Genomic DNA, 17,408 nt, shown 5'->3' with positions numbered 1-17,408 from the left:
TCAATACGATTGACAGTATCACTAGCGAGTCCGAAAATTGAGCTTTATTAAAAGGGACAAACAATGACACTGAAATATAAAAGTGACAAGACGTTACACAAATCAAAAATAAGAGGTGGGCGGGATATTGAGTAGGCGTGGCTAAAATGTATGTTTGGTTGCATCGCAGCGCATACACAATGGCTGCTGGAAAGAGGGGAAAGCAAACAATTTTCAGGCCCGCCGCGTCTAGCAAAAAATATGAGAAAAAAATTATAAAAAATTCGGAAAATAGTTGAAAGTCAAGAAAAACTACGTAGAAAGGATGTTAAGGCTCCTGGGGTGAGTTTGACGTAATTTAAGTAAATTGTTACGGAGTTCTTCAATTAAAATATCGGGGTTATTCAAATTATGAGAGAGGGGTGAGCTAGAGAAAAAAGTTTGTGTTAATCAGCACCCAGTTTGGGACCTCAGAGGAAACCAAAAGAAGACAGAAATATTAAGAACATTTTAATAAATGGTGTCATTAGCGCTAGTCATGGCACGTTGCGTGATAGTGAATGTCAACAACCATGGGAAACAGTTGAATTGAGAAAAGTTAAGAAAAGTTTAGCAATTTTGTTTCGTTTAAGTTTTTCCCGAATATAATAACAACAGTGATGCGAGGACAGCCGACAGGAACACACGCGCACTTAGATATATCAAAATTATTTTAAAATGCATGCTGTGCGCATACCGTTTTTATTTTTACTCACATGTAGGCTACACCAGAAACCACTGTAAACATACCCTTATCGATAGAAGCATTTTGCCGAAACTTGAAAACACGACATTTAATATGTGAATTGTGATTTTATTATCTCTGTATTATGTTATGTTTTCATCCAGAATGTAGGCCATATAGACAGAACACGTCTTTGACTAAAATCAGAGATGACAGTGCAACTTTGAGTTAGTTTAAATAGACAAGTATCGAAGAGAAGAAGTTGCTTGTCAATACCATAAACAACCAAAATGGAGGGAGAACTGCGGGCAAACTAATTAGGCGATGCTAAACATTTGATTATGCATGTGTTCATGTCCGTCTATTTTGTACAGAGAGTTATACTAAGTTTAACAACATGCATTGGATGCTGTTACAAGCTGCTGCTGCTATGTTATATCAAAATCACGTCCCATTGATGCGATTAATTAAAATGTTTATATTTGCATGTTGCGTATATTATCATATTCAGATTGGACATGATGATCAGTAGCATTGCATGGATGATGCACTGATATAGTAGGCTATCTGTTTTTTATGTGTCGTGTATAAAGCTATTCCCAGGTTATTGTTAGCCATAGCATTGAGCCCCTGCTATCTGACTGCTGCTGCTCATGGCTATAGGACGCACGAGGAGCCTATAGCAACATGGCAGAACCTCTACAAGGGAACTCGAGATGGGTTCACACTGCTGTTTGGCTTGGGTTTTACAGTCATGTAGGCTATTGGTCGTTTTGGGGAGGTTTCTCTTGAATGGCACAATTGCGCTATGGATATCCAATTGTGCATGTTCAGCCAATATGTGGATGTTGTCTCCTATGTAATAACTATTTGGCTTATATGGTGAATGGCAAGATGGGTAAACCTTGCTTTTGAAGTGGGTGCTTTGCTCTCCTAAATTGGTTTTCACATGGGGACAAGTTTTGCATCTTAAAGAGACAGGCTTTCCCTTGCCTTTCGTTTTATCGTTTTATGAACGGGTTCGATTGGCATTTACATGACTGTAAACATGTCAGATGCAGCTGTAAAAAAAAACTTTAAATGAAATGCTAATTATATATTGTTACGTAATGTCACAGAAGTGTGTGCAAGTCATTGCATTCTTATAATCTGAGTTAGGCTAACTGTGGTCCACATATTTTTCTATTCATATTGTAATAACTTGACTATATGCATTAATTTTTGGGGTGCATTATATTGTATTACAGATAAACTTTTTGTTTATTTTATATATTTTATTAGTTTTTATTCTAGAAGCCTTTGCACCAGAAGATGATGAGGAAAAAAGTAACTTTGTTACTATGACATTTATAATGTGAAATTGATCTAAATACAATGAATCTGTTGCATTGAAACACTTGTTTTCATGCAACTTTTATGTCTTAGATGGTGGGATAATACCAGTTTTTGAGAAGATCTTTAAAAACTGTACAGTTACATTGAACAAATTAGGTTACATTTTCTTGTTGGTATAAGGTAGAATGGAGTCAACAATTGAAGAGTTTCATTCCAAAATGCTACATATCAATTTTCAGAAATGTTGGTAAATTAGCTTTTATTGTTTAAATAAATGATTGAAGAGATTGGTGTGTTTTTTCATGATCTAATCATGGCATGGGGTTGTTCAATGACAGATTTTTCTCAAATCTATCACTTGATGGTTTCATTTTAGAGAGACAAATAATGTTTTTTTGCAAAATGCTATATATCCGCCTCACTCTCAGAGAAATAAGTAGTAGCCTACTGCTAGGTTTTACACAGTCAAATGTAACAAATAACTACAGTTTTAATAAAGAACAAATTATACTTTTGTGATATCAATATAAAATATATATATATAATAATTAATTACAGTAATAAGAGATCTGTATGTAAAACATTTTACATTTGACATTTTAGTCATTTAGCAGATGCTCTTATGCAGAGTGACGTACAGTAAGTGCATTCATCTTAAGATAGCTAGGTGAGACAACCACATATCACAGTCAAATATACAGGATATGAACATCCCATTCCAGCTCAACAATGGATATATAGCATTTTGCAAAAAAAACTAAACATTTTCATAAACATCTCAAATCTAATGATACAAAATCTGAGATCAGTAATATTTTACACACACATGAAGGTACCCATAAGCAATCATTTCTGATGAAAAAACACAAATGTGAAAAATAGGTGGATATAGCGTTTTGGAAATAAACTCTTCAATTGGCTCTAAAGTTTTGATATTGATATAGTATTTGATATACTTAATATCTTTACATTATTGATGTAGTGTCTTTTTCATCTGTTCACATCAGAAGACATGCTATTGACCTAACAATTCACATTTTAATTGACCTATTCCAGTGATCCAGTCTCTTTTGGAATACTCAAGGCAGATGGCCTCTGGTATTGTCTAGGTTTTATGTATAATGTCATATTTTATAGTTTAATCATTGGTTAATGTTTGAATTTGGAGTACTCCAATGAGGCTAGAGCTCAAATGCTCACCGATTGTAAGATGTATCAAATACAATTGTATACGCTTACCAACTTGTCTCTCTGAGATTGTTTTTTCATGTTTTTTCTGTGTATGAATATCAAGAGAATTGTGTCAGAGTTACAGTCATTCTGTTACCAAACTTTGCATCTGCACTGTTCTTCAAGTAACTGTGTTTTTGCAAAATATTCAGTGGAAATTGTTAAAAGAAGTCCTTGTGCATAGAGTTGTATGGTTTATTTAAATTAGCAATCATTGGTTTTTGTTCGATGACATTTTAAAGTGTCACTCTGTTACTGTGGAATTACCCTTATCTAACAGAAATGATCAAATATATGTCTATAAAGTCATGTTCTTAAACAGATAGTGAGAGGGTTGAGAAAGAGACAAACGTTTGTTTTAATGTTGCATTAAGAAAGAGGTTTTGTCTTAACGAGAAGCATGGTCATTTTGAGATGATTTGCAAACCTCATTATCAGTTATCAAAGACAGTTCTAATCAATCCAAACATCAATGTGTAAACCCTGTTGAAATTCTAATTACCTGATTTGAACTGCTTTAATTAGTCAGTTTATAGAATTGTGCATTGTGAATACAGATCACCAGAAAGGATTTTGATAATAATTAGATCAGAAAGTGTTATTTTTTTATTTCATAACATTTTAAAGATGAAGGTTAACGGCCAGAAAACCTCAAAAACATTTTTTATAGCATTATAATACATGTTTATGTGACTAAATGTATCACAACCATTTAATATTGTTTTTGGATAATTAATTCAACTATCACTTTTCAGTATGATTTGCTCACCTTATCATTAATTGTATAAGGCTGCTTTGACTGTTTTCCTTACAAAGATGGTTTAATGTGCAGCCTCAGAGTTTTTAAGCAAGGCATCAGAGAAGTGACCTTACAAAGCTTTTACCATACATATAGCTTGAGAAAAAAAACCTTTACACAACATGACCTATGTATTGAATAGCGTAGAGCAAGGAAAAATGACAAATGCTTTAGCTCTATCTAAAGACATAACTATCAAGCTATGGATGCCTGTCTTAACACACCTGAGCTTGGTATTAATAACCGTCTCCAATAATTTTGTACATTACAAAACATGTATGCTCTCCCCATATTCTTTAATGAGAGCTCCTGTGTACTTCCTTTGCTCCCTGTTTCCTGCACACTTCCCTTCCCGGCTTGCATCTGGAGTCGTGACTAGTTGCTCCAGGTCCGGGATGATCCAACTTGAGAGGACATGGGTAATTAGCCATGCGGGTTTGGCAGAAGCTGCATTCCTGTTGCTGTGGGAATGTTACACTGGAAGCCTTCTGAATCATGTCCCGATAGTGGAGAAATACAGGATCAAGATGGATTGAATTCCATATTTAAACGCAATGGCTTGATTACTTTTTTTAGAACCTTTTCTGGGCCATTCATACGTCTAATCTATGAATGGCCCATACAGGGTTTCTCATCAGTACTGGTCTGTAATACAAATTATAAACGTATTCCCCTACTTGTAGAATGGTATGGAATTGCAGTAGAACTCTTCTTACACTTTTGAATGTGAACATTAACCTTTTTCCTTCCCCTTCTCTCTCTCACACACATCTTCAGGCGCCTGAGTCCTGGCGGTGTTGAGCACATAAAACTGGATAGAGAACAAGCGTCGTTGACAATAGGTGGGCACCGCGTCCCTGTCCAACCAGCCGTGCTGCCCTAGGGTGCCATGGCCACGGGAACCCAGGGGCACCTAGACCACGTTCCGGATAAAGCCAGGCTCGCGGCGGCCACAGGGAGGCGCAAGAGAGTGGAGGGGGGCAAGCCCAGGAAGAACTTCCCCTGTCAGCTGTGCGAGAAGGCTTTCAACAGTGTGGAGAAGCTAAAGGTGCACTCCTACTCACACACAGGAGAGAGACCGTACCGGTGCTCCCATCAGGACTGCACCAAGGCCTTTGTCTCCAAATACAAGCTGCAACGGTAACAGAACAAACACCTGTTATCTTCTAGTAGGCCATACTGTATTCATATGTACAACACTTACTGTAATATGTAGTTGTTATCTTTAGTAGTCTATCATTTTATACATTAATGTGTTATTGAAGTGTTAAAATCACACTAGTCCTCCTGACTAGCATGCCTACATAAGCTGAAAGAGTTATTGCTGAAATATAATGTGTTGATGGAATGTCATCTGTGTTCAAAGGCATATGGCGACACACTCGTCGGAGAAAACCCACAAGTGTACTTACTGTGAGAAAATGTTCCACCGCAAGGATCATTTGAAGAACCACCTGCACACTCACGACCCCAACAAGGAGGCCTTCGCCTGCCAGGAGTGCGGCAAGAGCTACAACACTAAGCTGGGCTTCAAGCGTCACCTGGCCCTTCACGCGGCCAACAGCGGAGACCTCACCTGCCAGGTGTGCCTGCAGCCATTCGCCAGCACCGGCCTGCTCCTGGAGCACCTTAAGACCCATGCCGGCAAGTCCTCGGGCGGCACCAAAGAGAAGAAACACCGGTGCGAGCATTGTGAGCGCCGCTTCTACACGCGCAAGGATGTGCGCCGCCACATGGTGGTGCACACGGGCCGCAAGGACTTCCTGTGCCAGTACTGCGCCCAGCGCTTTGGCAGGAAGGACCACCTTACGCGCCACATGAAGAAGAGCCACGCCCGCGAGCTGCTGAGGGTCAAGACGGAGCCGGCCGATTCGCTGGATTTGCCCTTCTCCTGCGGGCTAGCCGGAGGCGTCAAGGGCGAGCTGGCCACCATATCAGCGCCGCACAGGCAGCTCCAGCTCAACCTGTACGGCAGCCCTCTCCTGCCCCAGCACCACTGCCCCACCATGCCTCCCCTGGACACAGAGCCCAACCCCCCAAACCCCTTCTCCCTAAAGTACCAGCTGGGTTCTAACCTTACCTCATACTCCGTCTCCACTCTGGAGAGGGAGCAGCATCTAAAGGGAGAACTGGAGACGTATCTGATGGAACTGCAGAGCGGCATGCCCTCCTCCTCGGCCGAGGGGGCTCAGCTATCCTCCGCCTCCAAACTGGAGTTGGACTCCCAGGTGGGCTCATTGGACGAGACCTCGCCCGACGAGGCGTCTCTGTCCAAAATCTCGGCAGCGGCGGCAGTGGGCGAGTCGCTGGCCTCCTCCTCGTTGCTCGACTTCTCACAGCTCTTCAACTTCCTGCCCTTGAACAGCCCTCCTTATGGGCACCAGGTGACAGCTGGCGGGGGTCTAGGCGGAGTCCCCTTCCCGCCAGAGGAGGCGCTGTCACTCGTCCAGCTGCCGCCCCAGTCCCCGGATTCCCACGAGGCGACAGGGAGCGGGGAGGATGTAAGCCCCCTCCACAGCCTCTCTTCCTCCTACACCTCTAACCTGAGCACAACCACCACGCTGCCCCGCTTTCACCAGGCCTTCCAGTGACACGACAACACACACACGCATGCACACAATTACACACGTACAGTACACACACAGGCTGATAAAAATTGATATTCTGCAAATTATTATTTTTATGCCAGTAACACATTTTTTGATGTCTGCACAAAACTACGACGTAATAGCACTTCTGTTCAACAGTTATGGGATTCTACACATACAGATACTGATACAGTGTAGTAGATGTATGGGTGTGTATCAGCACTGACATATATCACATACACAAGTGGTTTAGCTCAACCACATAGCTCAAGCCATGGGATAATGGTTGACATTTCATGTGGTTAGTGTCAACGATGCTATATCTTCACCGCCCTTGCAAATTCACCACTATAATGCTGATGACCAACACAGTCCATTTTAGTACCAACAACAATTAAACATGACTAGGGTTTTGGAGTTTTACATAGAGGAATTTATCTAGGAATGTGATTGCAGTGATGTATTTCTACCTATCTATATTCTTAACCCCCTTTGCCTTGGAATAGATTGAACCTAGTATGTCGATTTAACCATATTTTCATATAGAACTTTGTACTTTTGTGTGATGTTGAATGTCCTCACCGCTAACCATTTTTAAAATGTCTTTATCTCTTTGTTTTGTTTTAAGATTTCAAGCAATGCAATCATACATTTTTAGACATAAGGTACTGAAAAGCCCCTTGTGGAATGTAGTGTGAGAACCATCCATTTTCCCCATCAAAACCAAAGTCAACCAAATATCGACTGAGTTGCCAGGCAGAATAGTGTCATGGTATCGCTGATGGTTGTAAATGTTGCTGCTGCCTAGTAGTTCCCCTATAGGCCCATGGAATACCTCCGCTATAGATAGACTAAGTTGTTCTTCTTCAAGTAATTTTATCTCATATAAAAGGGACAAGATAATTTTTACTTTTATGGCAAGAATGTAAACATAGGCCTGATCCCATTTTGGCCCCTAGCCCTTTGCTGCCACCTACCCCTTGGTCTTATGGACTGGATTTGAAAGCAAAATTGCTGAAGGACCGAAATGGAACCAGACAGTAGAAACAACATTAAAGCACTGCCACGTAACTAGGGGCAATTTGTCTTTCCACATTCTACCGGTTTTAGTACCGGATATGAGGTTAGAAACTCCTTTCTCCGGCCAAACGCTACGCCATGCCAACGGACATTAGTTTCTTCTCCGCAATGAGTCTGGGTCTGAGTACCTCCCCGACGATTTCTAGAACGCAAACGCACTCTAACCGTTCTGATTGGTCCCAGAAACCGAGTTGGGCCAGAGCCAGAACACACGTGGGTAAAGCGGCGTTTAGAAAATGTGTCATTGACTTTGATCTTCTGATTGGTTAGAGATTATCCAATCGCTGATGACTGTTTTGTACAACAGCCCTCATTCTGACGTCACCACAAACGACTTCAACGATGGCAGTCTCAGACTAAAGTACGTAGCGAACATAGAGCAGTGGAAGAATTCAGTTTGAGTCATCAGGCAAACCCAAACATGCATAAAATCAAGGATAATGTTAGCAATATTTAAACCGCAGGAAACAGTGAAGTAGAGACACCAGTTGCAAAGAAAACTATGTCCAGTGTGCAGTTTGATGAGCTAGATGGGTATCTTTAAACAGATATCTGGACACTTTGTATGCACAGGTTTGTGTGAGCCTACATCACGTGTTTGTGTTTCCAGTCAAGGGCTAGTATGTGATTGCAGAGGAGAGGACCCTCACATAGAAAATCTGGGAGGCTGTGTAGAGGGGTCAGAACAGAACTGCCTGTTACAACTCATCTAGGTGGTGTGATGGATTAGTCATGTCTGAATGGTAGATAATAATATATATAATATGCCATTTAGCAGACACTTTTATCCAAAGCGACTTACAGTCATGTGTGCATACATTTTTACGTATGGGTGGTCCCGGGGATCGAACCCACTACCCTGGCGTTACAAGCGCCATGCTCTACCAATTGAGCTACAGAGGACCACGTAGATGTTTGCCTCACACATGCAGACATTCAGAGTAGTGAATGCAAAAGCACTTTTAATGTCATATGTGACAAATTGTTCATTCACTCAGAGCAAAGGGATGTCCCAACTTTACATTTCAAGTCAGGATCCAGTAATCCAAGATTATCTTCAAGGCCCATAATAATACAATTACAATATTTTATTTTTTATTTTGTGAAAATGACATAAGCTCGTATACTTATGACATAAGTTATCTTTAGAGGTTTAACTACAAAAGTCATCAGTTTGACAGGTGAAGACAGAGCACATTTTTTATTAACAGGTAGAGAATGTAAATACAATATTACAGCCTGCCAGATTCCTCTTGTTATATTATTCACAAAGAAGGAACCCTCTCAAATAGAAGTATACCAACCAACGGCAACCAGCATATCAGCTCAGTACAGAAAATGCTTCTCCACAAATGCTGAAACAGAAACATAGCTACTTTAGCTTACCAGTCCCTGAAGTAGCTCCTTAGCGCCAATTTAGATAGCAGTTGTTTTGACATTGTAGGTAAAGTTTAGATAAAGTACTGTATTCTACACCTCTGCATGATACAAACCCGGCTGGAGTCCGTACTAGGCTGCCACGGTTGAAGAGTGTTCATGAAGGATTTGGTTTTTAGTGTCTCAAAAGGATCTTGTCAATTTTGTACGATGTGTTATATAGTGCTGTATGATATAGAAACTAGAGGAAAATCCCAGCAATGATTATGGATGACTGGTCTGGTCTGGTCAAGAAGTGACATTCCCAGAATTGTCTCTGAGCGAGATGCTGTGACACTGTGCTGAGAGACAGTGACCCTGCTGCCGTCAAACAGTTCCTGAACAACTATGTCAGACGAAACAGCGTAGGTCACTGCCAGAATAATGTCAGTCTTTAGGAACTTGTGTACTTGGCACTGTGTGTGTGCATGTATGCATGCGTGTGCATCTGTAAATCTAAACGCCTATGTTTCTGCTTTATTCAGTGATAGTGTATGGAAGATATTTTCAGTTACAACTGAGATCTTAGTTGCCAGATCAATTCTATCCCATCATTGAAGGAATTATATTGATACCCCTGGGATGTAATGCTATGATGATAGAGGTTTGGTTTCAGATAAAAGTCAACCTTTGGCCTTAATGGATATATATTACAGTATTTTTTACCCTCGTTAGAGAAGTGCCATTTATAAGTGTCTTTGCCTCACTCAAAGGGAGATGTTCTGAAAATGAGGACCTCACAGACACCTTTCAACCTCGTTCATTTCAGTATAGCAGGGCTGATTACAAGCAAGCCTATAGCGTTTTGATCAATAGCTGCAACAAACTGCATATCCAGTTGAATTAATCAAGTTTTACTATTTCATTCTCTCATGTAAACCATAATTGTGTCTCCTGAGTGGCGCAGTGGTCTAAGGCACTGCATCGCAGTGCTAACTGTGCCACTAGAGATCCTGGTTCGAATCCAGGCTCTGTCGCAGCCGGCCGCGACCGGGAGACTCATGGGCGGCGCACAATTGGCCCAGCGTCGTCCAGGGTAGGGGAGGGAATGGCCGGCAGGGATGTAGCTCAGTTGATAGAGCATGGCGTTTGCAACGCCAGGGTTGTGGGTTCGATTCCCACGGGGGGGCAGTATAAAAATAAAACAAATGTATTCACTAACTGTAAGTCGCTCTGGATAAGAGCGTCTGCTAAATGACTAAAATGTAAAATGTATAATCAGTTTTATACATAGATCCAATTGAAATAGGTATATATTATATTAAAAACATTTGTCTTAGGGGATGAACTATTTGGATATATTTATACTAAATCTTAAACACTCAATTCTCATGTAGACCAACTCTGTAAGTTCATGTAACCAATGGGAGTGGATATTGATTTGATTGATCATAATGACTGAAAAAGTACAGTAGCTGGGCTGTTCATTTACAGTGAGGTCCACTTTAGGTTGCAACTTCAGCTTTATCTCCAACTTGTATGTTTCAAAAAAGACTATGCTCAGTTTGTACTGTATATCACAACCTTTCAAATGGTGTGAATGTATTTAACATAACACAGACTGTCCAGCAGTGTTTTCCCTTGGAGCAAAACATTTGCAAACTCACATTGTTTTACTCTGTTAAAAATAATCATTAAGGCAGAAAACTGCTTTGAATCCTCCATGTTCCTTCAAACATTTCTTGAATGAAAATATCACTTTAGTAAGGGCCACGGGATGTCATTGAAAGGGGAAGCTGAATGCCTGTATAATGTTTTCAAGTGTTATGGGGGTGTGTGCTATCAATGTATCTTGAAGGTTTGTGGTTTTACATAAAATGTTTGGTAAGCCTCTATATAGGGCAGGTTCTTCTATAATCGTAGCACTTTGGGAAAATGTTATGCCTTTGTTTCCTCCAGTACTTTTTTTTCTTGTTTAAAATACCTTTATTACATAAAGTATAGATGTCATATTTAGCTCTTTAGAAAAAGTTAATGTGTAAATACAATATTAAATGTTTTATTTTTTACAGGTACAGTTTTTACTGTGTTTTACTATCATTAAGTGTCATTTTTGCTTTACTTGCACAAATGTTCTGTGTGTCTCATTGAGGGATCTATCTGTCGGATAGTAAAGATATCATTGCTGCCATTTCAAATATGCCACATTTCTTACCATCTATATCTACGCTGGCAATTTGTTTGACTTTTAACCCTTGATAAAGTATTCAGAGAGCTAGTGTATATAGCTATCCCAGTATTTACACTTAAACACACTTAGTTGACTTAACCATTATTTTTTTAATTGACAGGTTGGACTAAATGTATTGGAGTAACTTATAAGGCTCAAGTGCTTGGGACACTGATATTTTCATATACTTTTTAACCCCAATATTTTACACTTTTATTGTTCCCTGATGGATGACCGAGGATCTGGTTGGAGGGGTTTCTTCAGTGAGAGACACAGACCTTTAGCAATTCATGTCAACCTTCATTATAAGCTTCAGTGGTGCCAGTGAACCATGTTGAATGTGTATGTAAGAAACACTGCAATATTGCAATATTTTGGTATTGGATCAAGCTGCTAACTGATACTTCTAAAGCTCCTTAAGGTGCTACAGACCTCTTTTCTAGTTCTTTGTTTTGTTTTTACAAAAATATAAAATTGAGCTGAATGGTCGGCATGTGTGTCTGGTTGTTTTCATATACATTTATTTTTTGTACTGTGACTTTTTGTGGTCTTGTATGGACTTGCCTGTAATGTCACATGCTTCTCTCCTTCACTTTGTATGGTGGTGTGATGGGGGAACCTTTGTCATCCTGGTGATTGACATGAAAGGGCTTGGGAGAGTGTTCACTTGTTGCCTCAGTATAAAATCAGGCTGAGATTACCTTGATGAAGATAAAGAAGATCTTGACTCCACGATAGGGGACAAATTTTTTGAAAGGACTAGTAGTACTTATACCGAGGGATTTGTTCAGAGGCAAACTGCATTCCAGCCATGTTGGTTTTGTTGTTCATTGCAATGCCATCCTGTGAGAATGGACTCATGTTGCTAATCATGTATATTTTACTTAAAATCTATTTTACAAACTACTGTTGTACTTGTATAAATATAGGCAAAATAATTCATATATTTGTGTATAAGTTGTGTAAAATAGAAATTAACGCTGCAGCTTTTTATAAATTTTCTAACATTGACATCGCCCAAAGAGACAGAATATTTATTGTCTGGCTGAGTAACCTGATTTGTTTTCATAATACCTTGCTGCTATGAGAGAGAAGAGCTGCAGTCTTCAACTCCAGTGTTATTACACAGTGTAATGAAAGCTCAATAAACATAAAAGAAGGATTCATGCAAAAGTCCACAATTGTTTGTCCATTTTTAAGTGTGTGTCAGTATGTGTGTAAAATGAGTACTGAAACAAATTATGTTTATAGTGAAACAAGTGCATGAGAATTGTCCTGGAGTTTTATTTATTTTTATGTTATATTTTAATTGACTTTCTTGGTAATTTTCAAGTTCTACAAGCTAAAAGAATGTATAATTAATACATTTTAAGGAAAGATAAGCCTATGCATATTGAACCAATTTGTACTTTTAGCCACTGGTTCTGTTAGATGTGCAGATCAACAAAGAAGGTTACTGACAGAAAATCTATTCATCCAATGACATTTTTACATGCAGCACTTGATTTATATTATATACAGTGCTCAAGGAATGGCATTCAATGAGAGCAACATTTACCTTTTCAAACATGATTGAAGTCTCTCCCATAAAAAAAACGATGGAGTAGCCTATAGATCTTCAAAAGTTGTATTATTCAAAAAATCAAAGGGTAGACGTATATTTCATTATTGAAATGACTGGAAAATTGACAGACTGTGACTTTAAATATGAGAGGCTATTCCTCATTAGGGCTTCCTCTTGGTCCAGCAATCAACTGATCTAATGACAGCTGTGTGAATAGACAGCCAACACGCGCAAGCTCTCGTTTTACAGCAAGCGCACAAGGTGGTCCGAACATGCCATCCCCAATTCCCCCGACACGCTTGTTGCCTAAAGACCTTTATCCATCTCTCGATTTTGGAGCTTGCAGCAGTCCACTGGCAAAGTATTCCAACGATTCCACCCTACGAGTCCCAACTCAACGGTTCCATGGCAAGGTTGCAACCAGGCTATGGTCGTCCACCATTGATTGGAAGGAACTACAATCCATGCAGCCCATCGGATCTGGGGGGTTTGGGTCCGTTTACAGAGGTGTGTACTTTGGAGAGACTGTCGCTGTCAAAAAAGTGAAGAAGTGCGTCAAGAATAAGCTCGCATCCAGGCAAAGTTTTTGGGCTGAGCTAAATGCAGCTCATTTACGCCATGAGAACATTGTGCGCATTATAGCAGCTACCACGTGCATACCGGCGAATTTAGAAAACGGGGACAACATTGGCACAATAGTGATGGAATACGCTGGTGAACGAAATCTCCACCAGGTCATCTACGGTTGCGCCGAGACGCTCGAAGTGGACAGGTGGATTAAGTTTTCCAAAAACATTGCGCATGGTCTTCGGTTCCTGCATTCCCATGGTATTGTCCATTTGGATATCAAACCGGCCAATGTATTGGTCTCGAGGGAGGATGTGTGTAAGATTGTTGACTTTGGCTGTTCACTGAAATTGGAGCTCGGGGGGGATCTGTCCAGCCTCACGCCCCAAATGAGTCATGGCGGGGGCACCTACACCCACCGAGCGCCTGAGCTGTTGAAGGGGGAAGACGTGTCTCCAAAATCAGACATCTACTCCCTTGGCATCACTCTTTGGCAAATGATCACCAGAGAGCAGCCCTATACAGGCGACAGGCAGCATGTTTTATATGCAGTGGTTGCATACGATTTACGCCCCTCGGTCACTGAGTCCTTCTTCAACTCACACCAAGGGGACCTTTGCCGATCCATTGTGTCCAAGTGCTGGAGCGGCGAGCCAAGCTGGAGACCAAGCGCTCAAGATGTAATCACAGATCTGGACAAGATCCGGTCCGAACCTTAATCTTTTTATTTGTCATTATCAAGCCAGCCTATTCATGGTGTGATCCGTCAGTTGTGTCCATACATTTTTACACATTTTAAATTTACGCACAGCTTTTACGCACAGCCAGTTAGACTCCCATGTTTTACTGAATTTAAGTGAATTGTGAATGGCAAGCCCCAATGGAACACCACAGATTAGTTTGATGCTGTCATTCTTCTGCCAATACTGCTTAAGTGTATTATAACACATGCCACCTAATCTACTCATTTTTTAAACGCAGAACGTCGAACGATTTAAATGTCTGATACTGAAGTTGGTTTTGCACTGTGGACTAAATTGTTTTACTTGTTTACTTGATTTATAAGGATTTAAAAATGTTTAAATGTCAAATAAATTTTAATGTCGGCAGCAGTCTGTGCGTGCAACACATCTGAAATGTATGTAAAGTTCTAGATATTTGATGAGTTTTCATTAAACATCCTTGATTTGTACTGGAATGGTGTTTCTAGTATTGCAACTGAATTAGTGGGATGACTTCTACAGTATCAACAGAAAAACAGCTTAACCTGTGTTGCTCATGTTGAAATGATTTGTTTGGTAATTGTGTGTTTAGGCTTACACTTACAAATTAAAACTTAAGTTGACTGATCTATGGTCTAACCTACAACAATGTATACAACGGGTGTGTCATGTCTCAGAAGAAAATGAAACAAATTTTATTTTCATAAGGGGGGAAAAAATATAATCATAGCTGCAAATGTGCCTGGTTTAGGCTATGAAATGGCTGATCTTCAGCTAGATGTAGGTGGTTTAAACAGCAGAACATAAAAAGAAATAACAGGCCTACATAGCAGGCAAAAATCACATATCAGACAAGGCAGAAAAGTTGATGTTGGCCACAGCACCATACTCCACACAACAGAGACAATACAGGCTTATTCAGGTGGAAGGTGGAAAGTTAGGTCCCTTGGAAGAACTGATTTTATTTGACCCCCAAAAAATACACACAGTACATTTTTAAAACTTTACAGGGATAACACAAAGTCAATGATTTATTTCCATTGTGGTCCAGTGCAATACATTACATAGAAACATACATTACATTACTCAATAGAAAACATGGATAATAAAGTCTCTATTATATTTTATTCTATTCAAGTGTTCAAAGTAGGGAGTACAGGAGGATAGGTGCCCTTTCAAATAATTCGAACGGGGCCTTTAGGGGTGATTTGGTTCAGATACGCCTCCTTGGTGTTCAGGCTATTCTATTGGCACAAAGGTCACGTGGTGCCATGATGTAGTGTGTATATAAACGGAAGCAGGCCTCTCTTATGCCCTTTCGCGAAGAACTGATAGTGAGGACAGGTTCCTGACTCACCGCTGTTCGCTTGGAACTTACGAATAAGTCGGTCAGGAATATAAAGAAAAATGGTAAATTTATTTTTCTTGAACTATACGCAAAAATCATCATATAACTAGCTCACAATGCGGAGACGGTAGATGGACGAACAGTCCGGTAGCGTTGGTCGCTCTGAATCCGGGCAGTTGCACGTGTAGTAGCTAGCGAAGATGGCTAGGTAGCGATTCATTTTGGGGGATGGCTTTCTGCCAATTAATGGGTGTAATCAGATCATGTTGAAGTAGTTCTGCGTTGTCTTGATGTGAGGAGGTATAGTTGGGTAGCTTCTAAATGAGACAAGGAACTGAAGTATGACCCAATCTGCCTGATTTTTGGCTTTGCCTAGTTGGCTAACGAACTAACGTTAGCTTGTTAGCCAACAGGACATTTCCCTCCCTTTTCAGTATTGCTTCCCCCATATGCTAAATAACTTTTTTTTGACATGAAGGCTTGGCTAACGGACTTTGAATCCTTAAGTGTAGATTGTTTATACATCTTGTCACCAAACCATGGCATTGTACATTTTAATATTTCAGTTAGCACTAGTTAGGTAGTTAACTATTGATTCTCTTTACATTTAAAGTGGCCATTGAAACAGTAGGATGTATCCCAGATGGTGCAGTTACTGAAATAATCATTCATCCCTCACTTTATTTCTGGAGCTTGGATTTAGAACCGTCAGAATTGGCTACCTTGCATGCATGCATTCATTGCTTCAACACTTATGGCTGAGGATACAAACGTGCTATGACAAATTCTGATTCATAATACGCTATTCTGAGCAGGACTACACATTGAAGCACACATTCAACTTAGTTGCCCTCTTTTTACATGCATCATTCTTTCCTTGCACCTGTAGGCGTTCAAGGACACCGGTAAAGCCCCTGTTGAGTCGGAGGTTGCCATCCATCGCATCCGTATCACACTCACCAGCCGCAACGTCAAGTCTCTGGAAAAGGGTAAGCTTATTTTAAATACTATATTAACTTTGTCAACATCTTTGGCTATGAGGATAAACACTTGATATGACATAGCTTAAGCTATGACAAATTCTGATTCATAATACGCTATTCTGAGCAATGTGGGCCCATTGATAGCACGTTGACGCGCACAATGTCGCCCTCTTTTGACATGCAGCCATTTTACTTTGTGTCCTTAGTATGCGCAGACCTTATCCGTGGAGCTAAGGAGAAGAACCTCAAGGTGAAGGGACCCGTCCGTATGCCCACCAAGGTATGTATACCAGATATATACAATGGACTAGACTTTTCCGCATCCTTGACAGCCTGGGACTCCCATCTGTGGTCTACCCCGGGTCTCTATAGAGGTGATGCCAAATCAATGACCCTTCGCTTTCTGCCCGTTCCCCCAGTGGCGGCTCGGATTGAATAGGGGACGACATGACAATTTGTTAAGAAAACAAAACGGTCACTAGGACTAAACTGGAATGAGGGGAAATGGTAGTTTGTTTTCCACCAGATGGCATTAAGCTCCAGGGAAAGGTGTTAAGAAGGTGTGCTGGTGTTAACTTAGTCAAAATATTTAATGACTCTTCCTCTCACCATTTGATGGGTGGCATCCTGTTTTATTTTCTAATCTCATTTCAGACTCTGCGCATCACCACCAGGAAGACCCCCTGTGGAGAGGGTTCCAAGACCTGGGATCGTTTCCAGATGCGGATCCACAAGCGTCTGATCGACCTGCACAGTCCCTCTGAGATTGTCAAGCAGATCACCTCCATCAGCATTGAGCCTGGTGTAGAGGTTGAGGTCACCATCGCTGACGCATAAGCTGTTTTGTACCCCATGCAATAAAACCTGGAAACAGAATTGTGTGGATGTCTTGGCTTATTATTC

General features: G+C 40.5%; 3 protein-coding genes across 4 annotated transcripts; all 3 read left to right on the top strand.

The window, feature by feature from the left end:
- Nucleotides 1-198: 198 nt before the first annotated feature.
- On the top strand, nucleotides 199-8,552 carry plag1 (pleiomorphic adenoma gene 1). Of its 2 annotated transcripts, none has more exons than XM_041880280.2 (3): nucleotides 199-321; nucleotides 4,845-5,207; nucleotides 5,434-8,552. In XM_041880280.2, exons 2-3 carry the CDS (start codon nucleotides 4,957-4,959, stop codon nucleotides 6,656-6,658), a joined length of 1,476 nt encoding a protein of 491 aa, XP_041736214.1. In that variant the 5' UTR covers nucleotides 199-321; nucleotides 4,845-4,956; the 3' UTR covers nucleotides 6,659-8,552. The 2 variants fall into 2 exon arrangements, with proteins under 2 accessions (XP_041736214.1, XP_041736215.1); XM_041880281.2 differs by lacking the exon at nucleotides 199-321 and adding an exon at nucleotides 4,088-4,486.
- Nucleotides 8,553-12,991: 4,439 nt separating this feature from the next.
- On the top strand, nucleotides 12,992-14,808 carry mos (v-mos Moloney murine sarcoma viral oncogene homolog). The gene has a single exon (XM_041880289.2). The coding sequence runs from the start codon at nucleotides 13,158-13,160 to the stop codon at nucleotides 14,169-14,171; it is 1,014 nt and encodes a 337-aa protein (XP_041736223.1). The 5' UTR covers nucleotides 12,992-13,157; the 3' UTR covers nucleotides 14,172-14,808.
- Nucleotides 14,809-15,476: 668 nt separating this feature from the next.
- On the top strand, nucleotides 15,477-17,381 carry rps20 (ribosomal protein S20). The gene is made up of 4 exons (XM_041880300.2): nucleotides 15,477-15,584; nucleotides 16,412-16,511; nucleotides 16,712-16,785; nucleotides 17,160-17,381. Exons 1-4 carry the CDS (start codon nucleotides 15,582-15,584, stop codon nucleotides 17,340-17,342), a joined length of 360 nt encoding a protein of 119 aa, XP_041736234.1. The 5' UTR covers nucleotides 15,477-15,581; the 3' UTR covers nucleotides 17,343-17,381.
- Nucleotides 17,382-17,408: the final 27 nt, after the last annotated feature.

Source organism: Coregonus clupeaformis, chromosome 7, assembly GCF_020615455.1.
Source record: "Coregonus clupeaformis isolate EN_2021a chromosome 7, ASM2061545v1, whole genome shotgun sequence".
Classification (NCBI taxonomy): Eukaryota; Metazoa; Chordata; class Actinopteri; order Salmoniformes; family Salmonidae; genus Coregonus; species Coregonus clupeaformis.
Note: the sequence above shows the minus strand (reverse complement) of the source record. Positions and strands in the feature narration are given on the sequence as shown.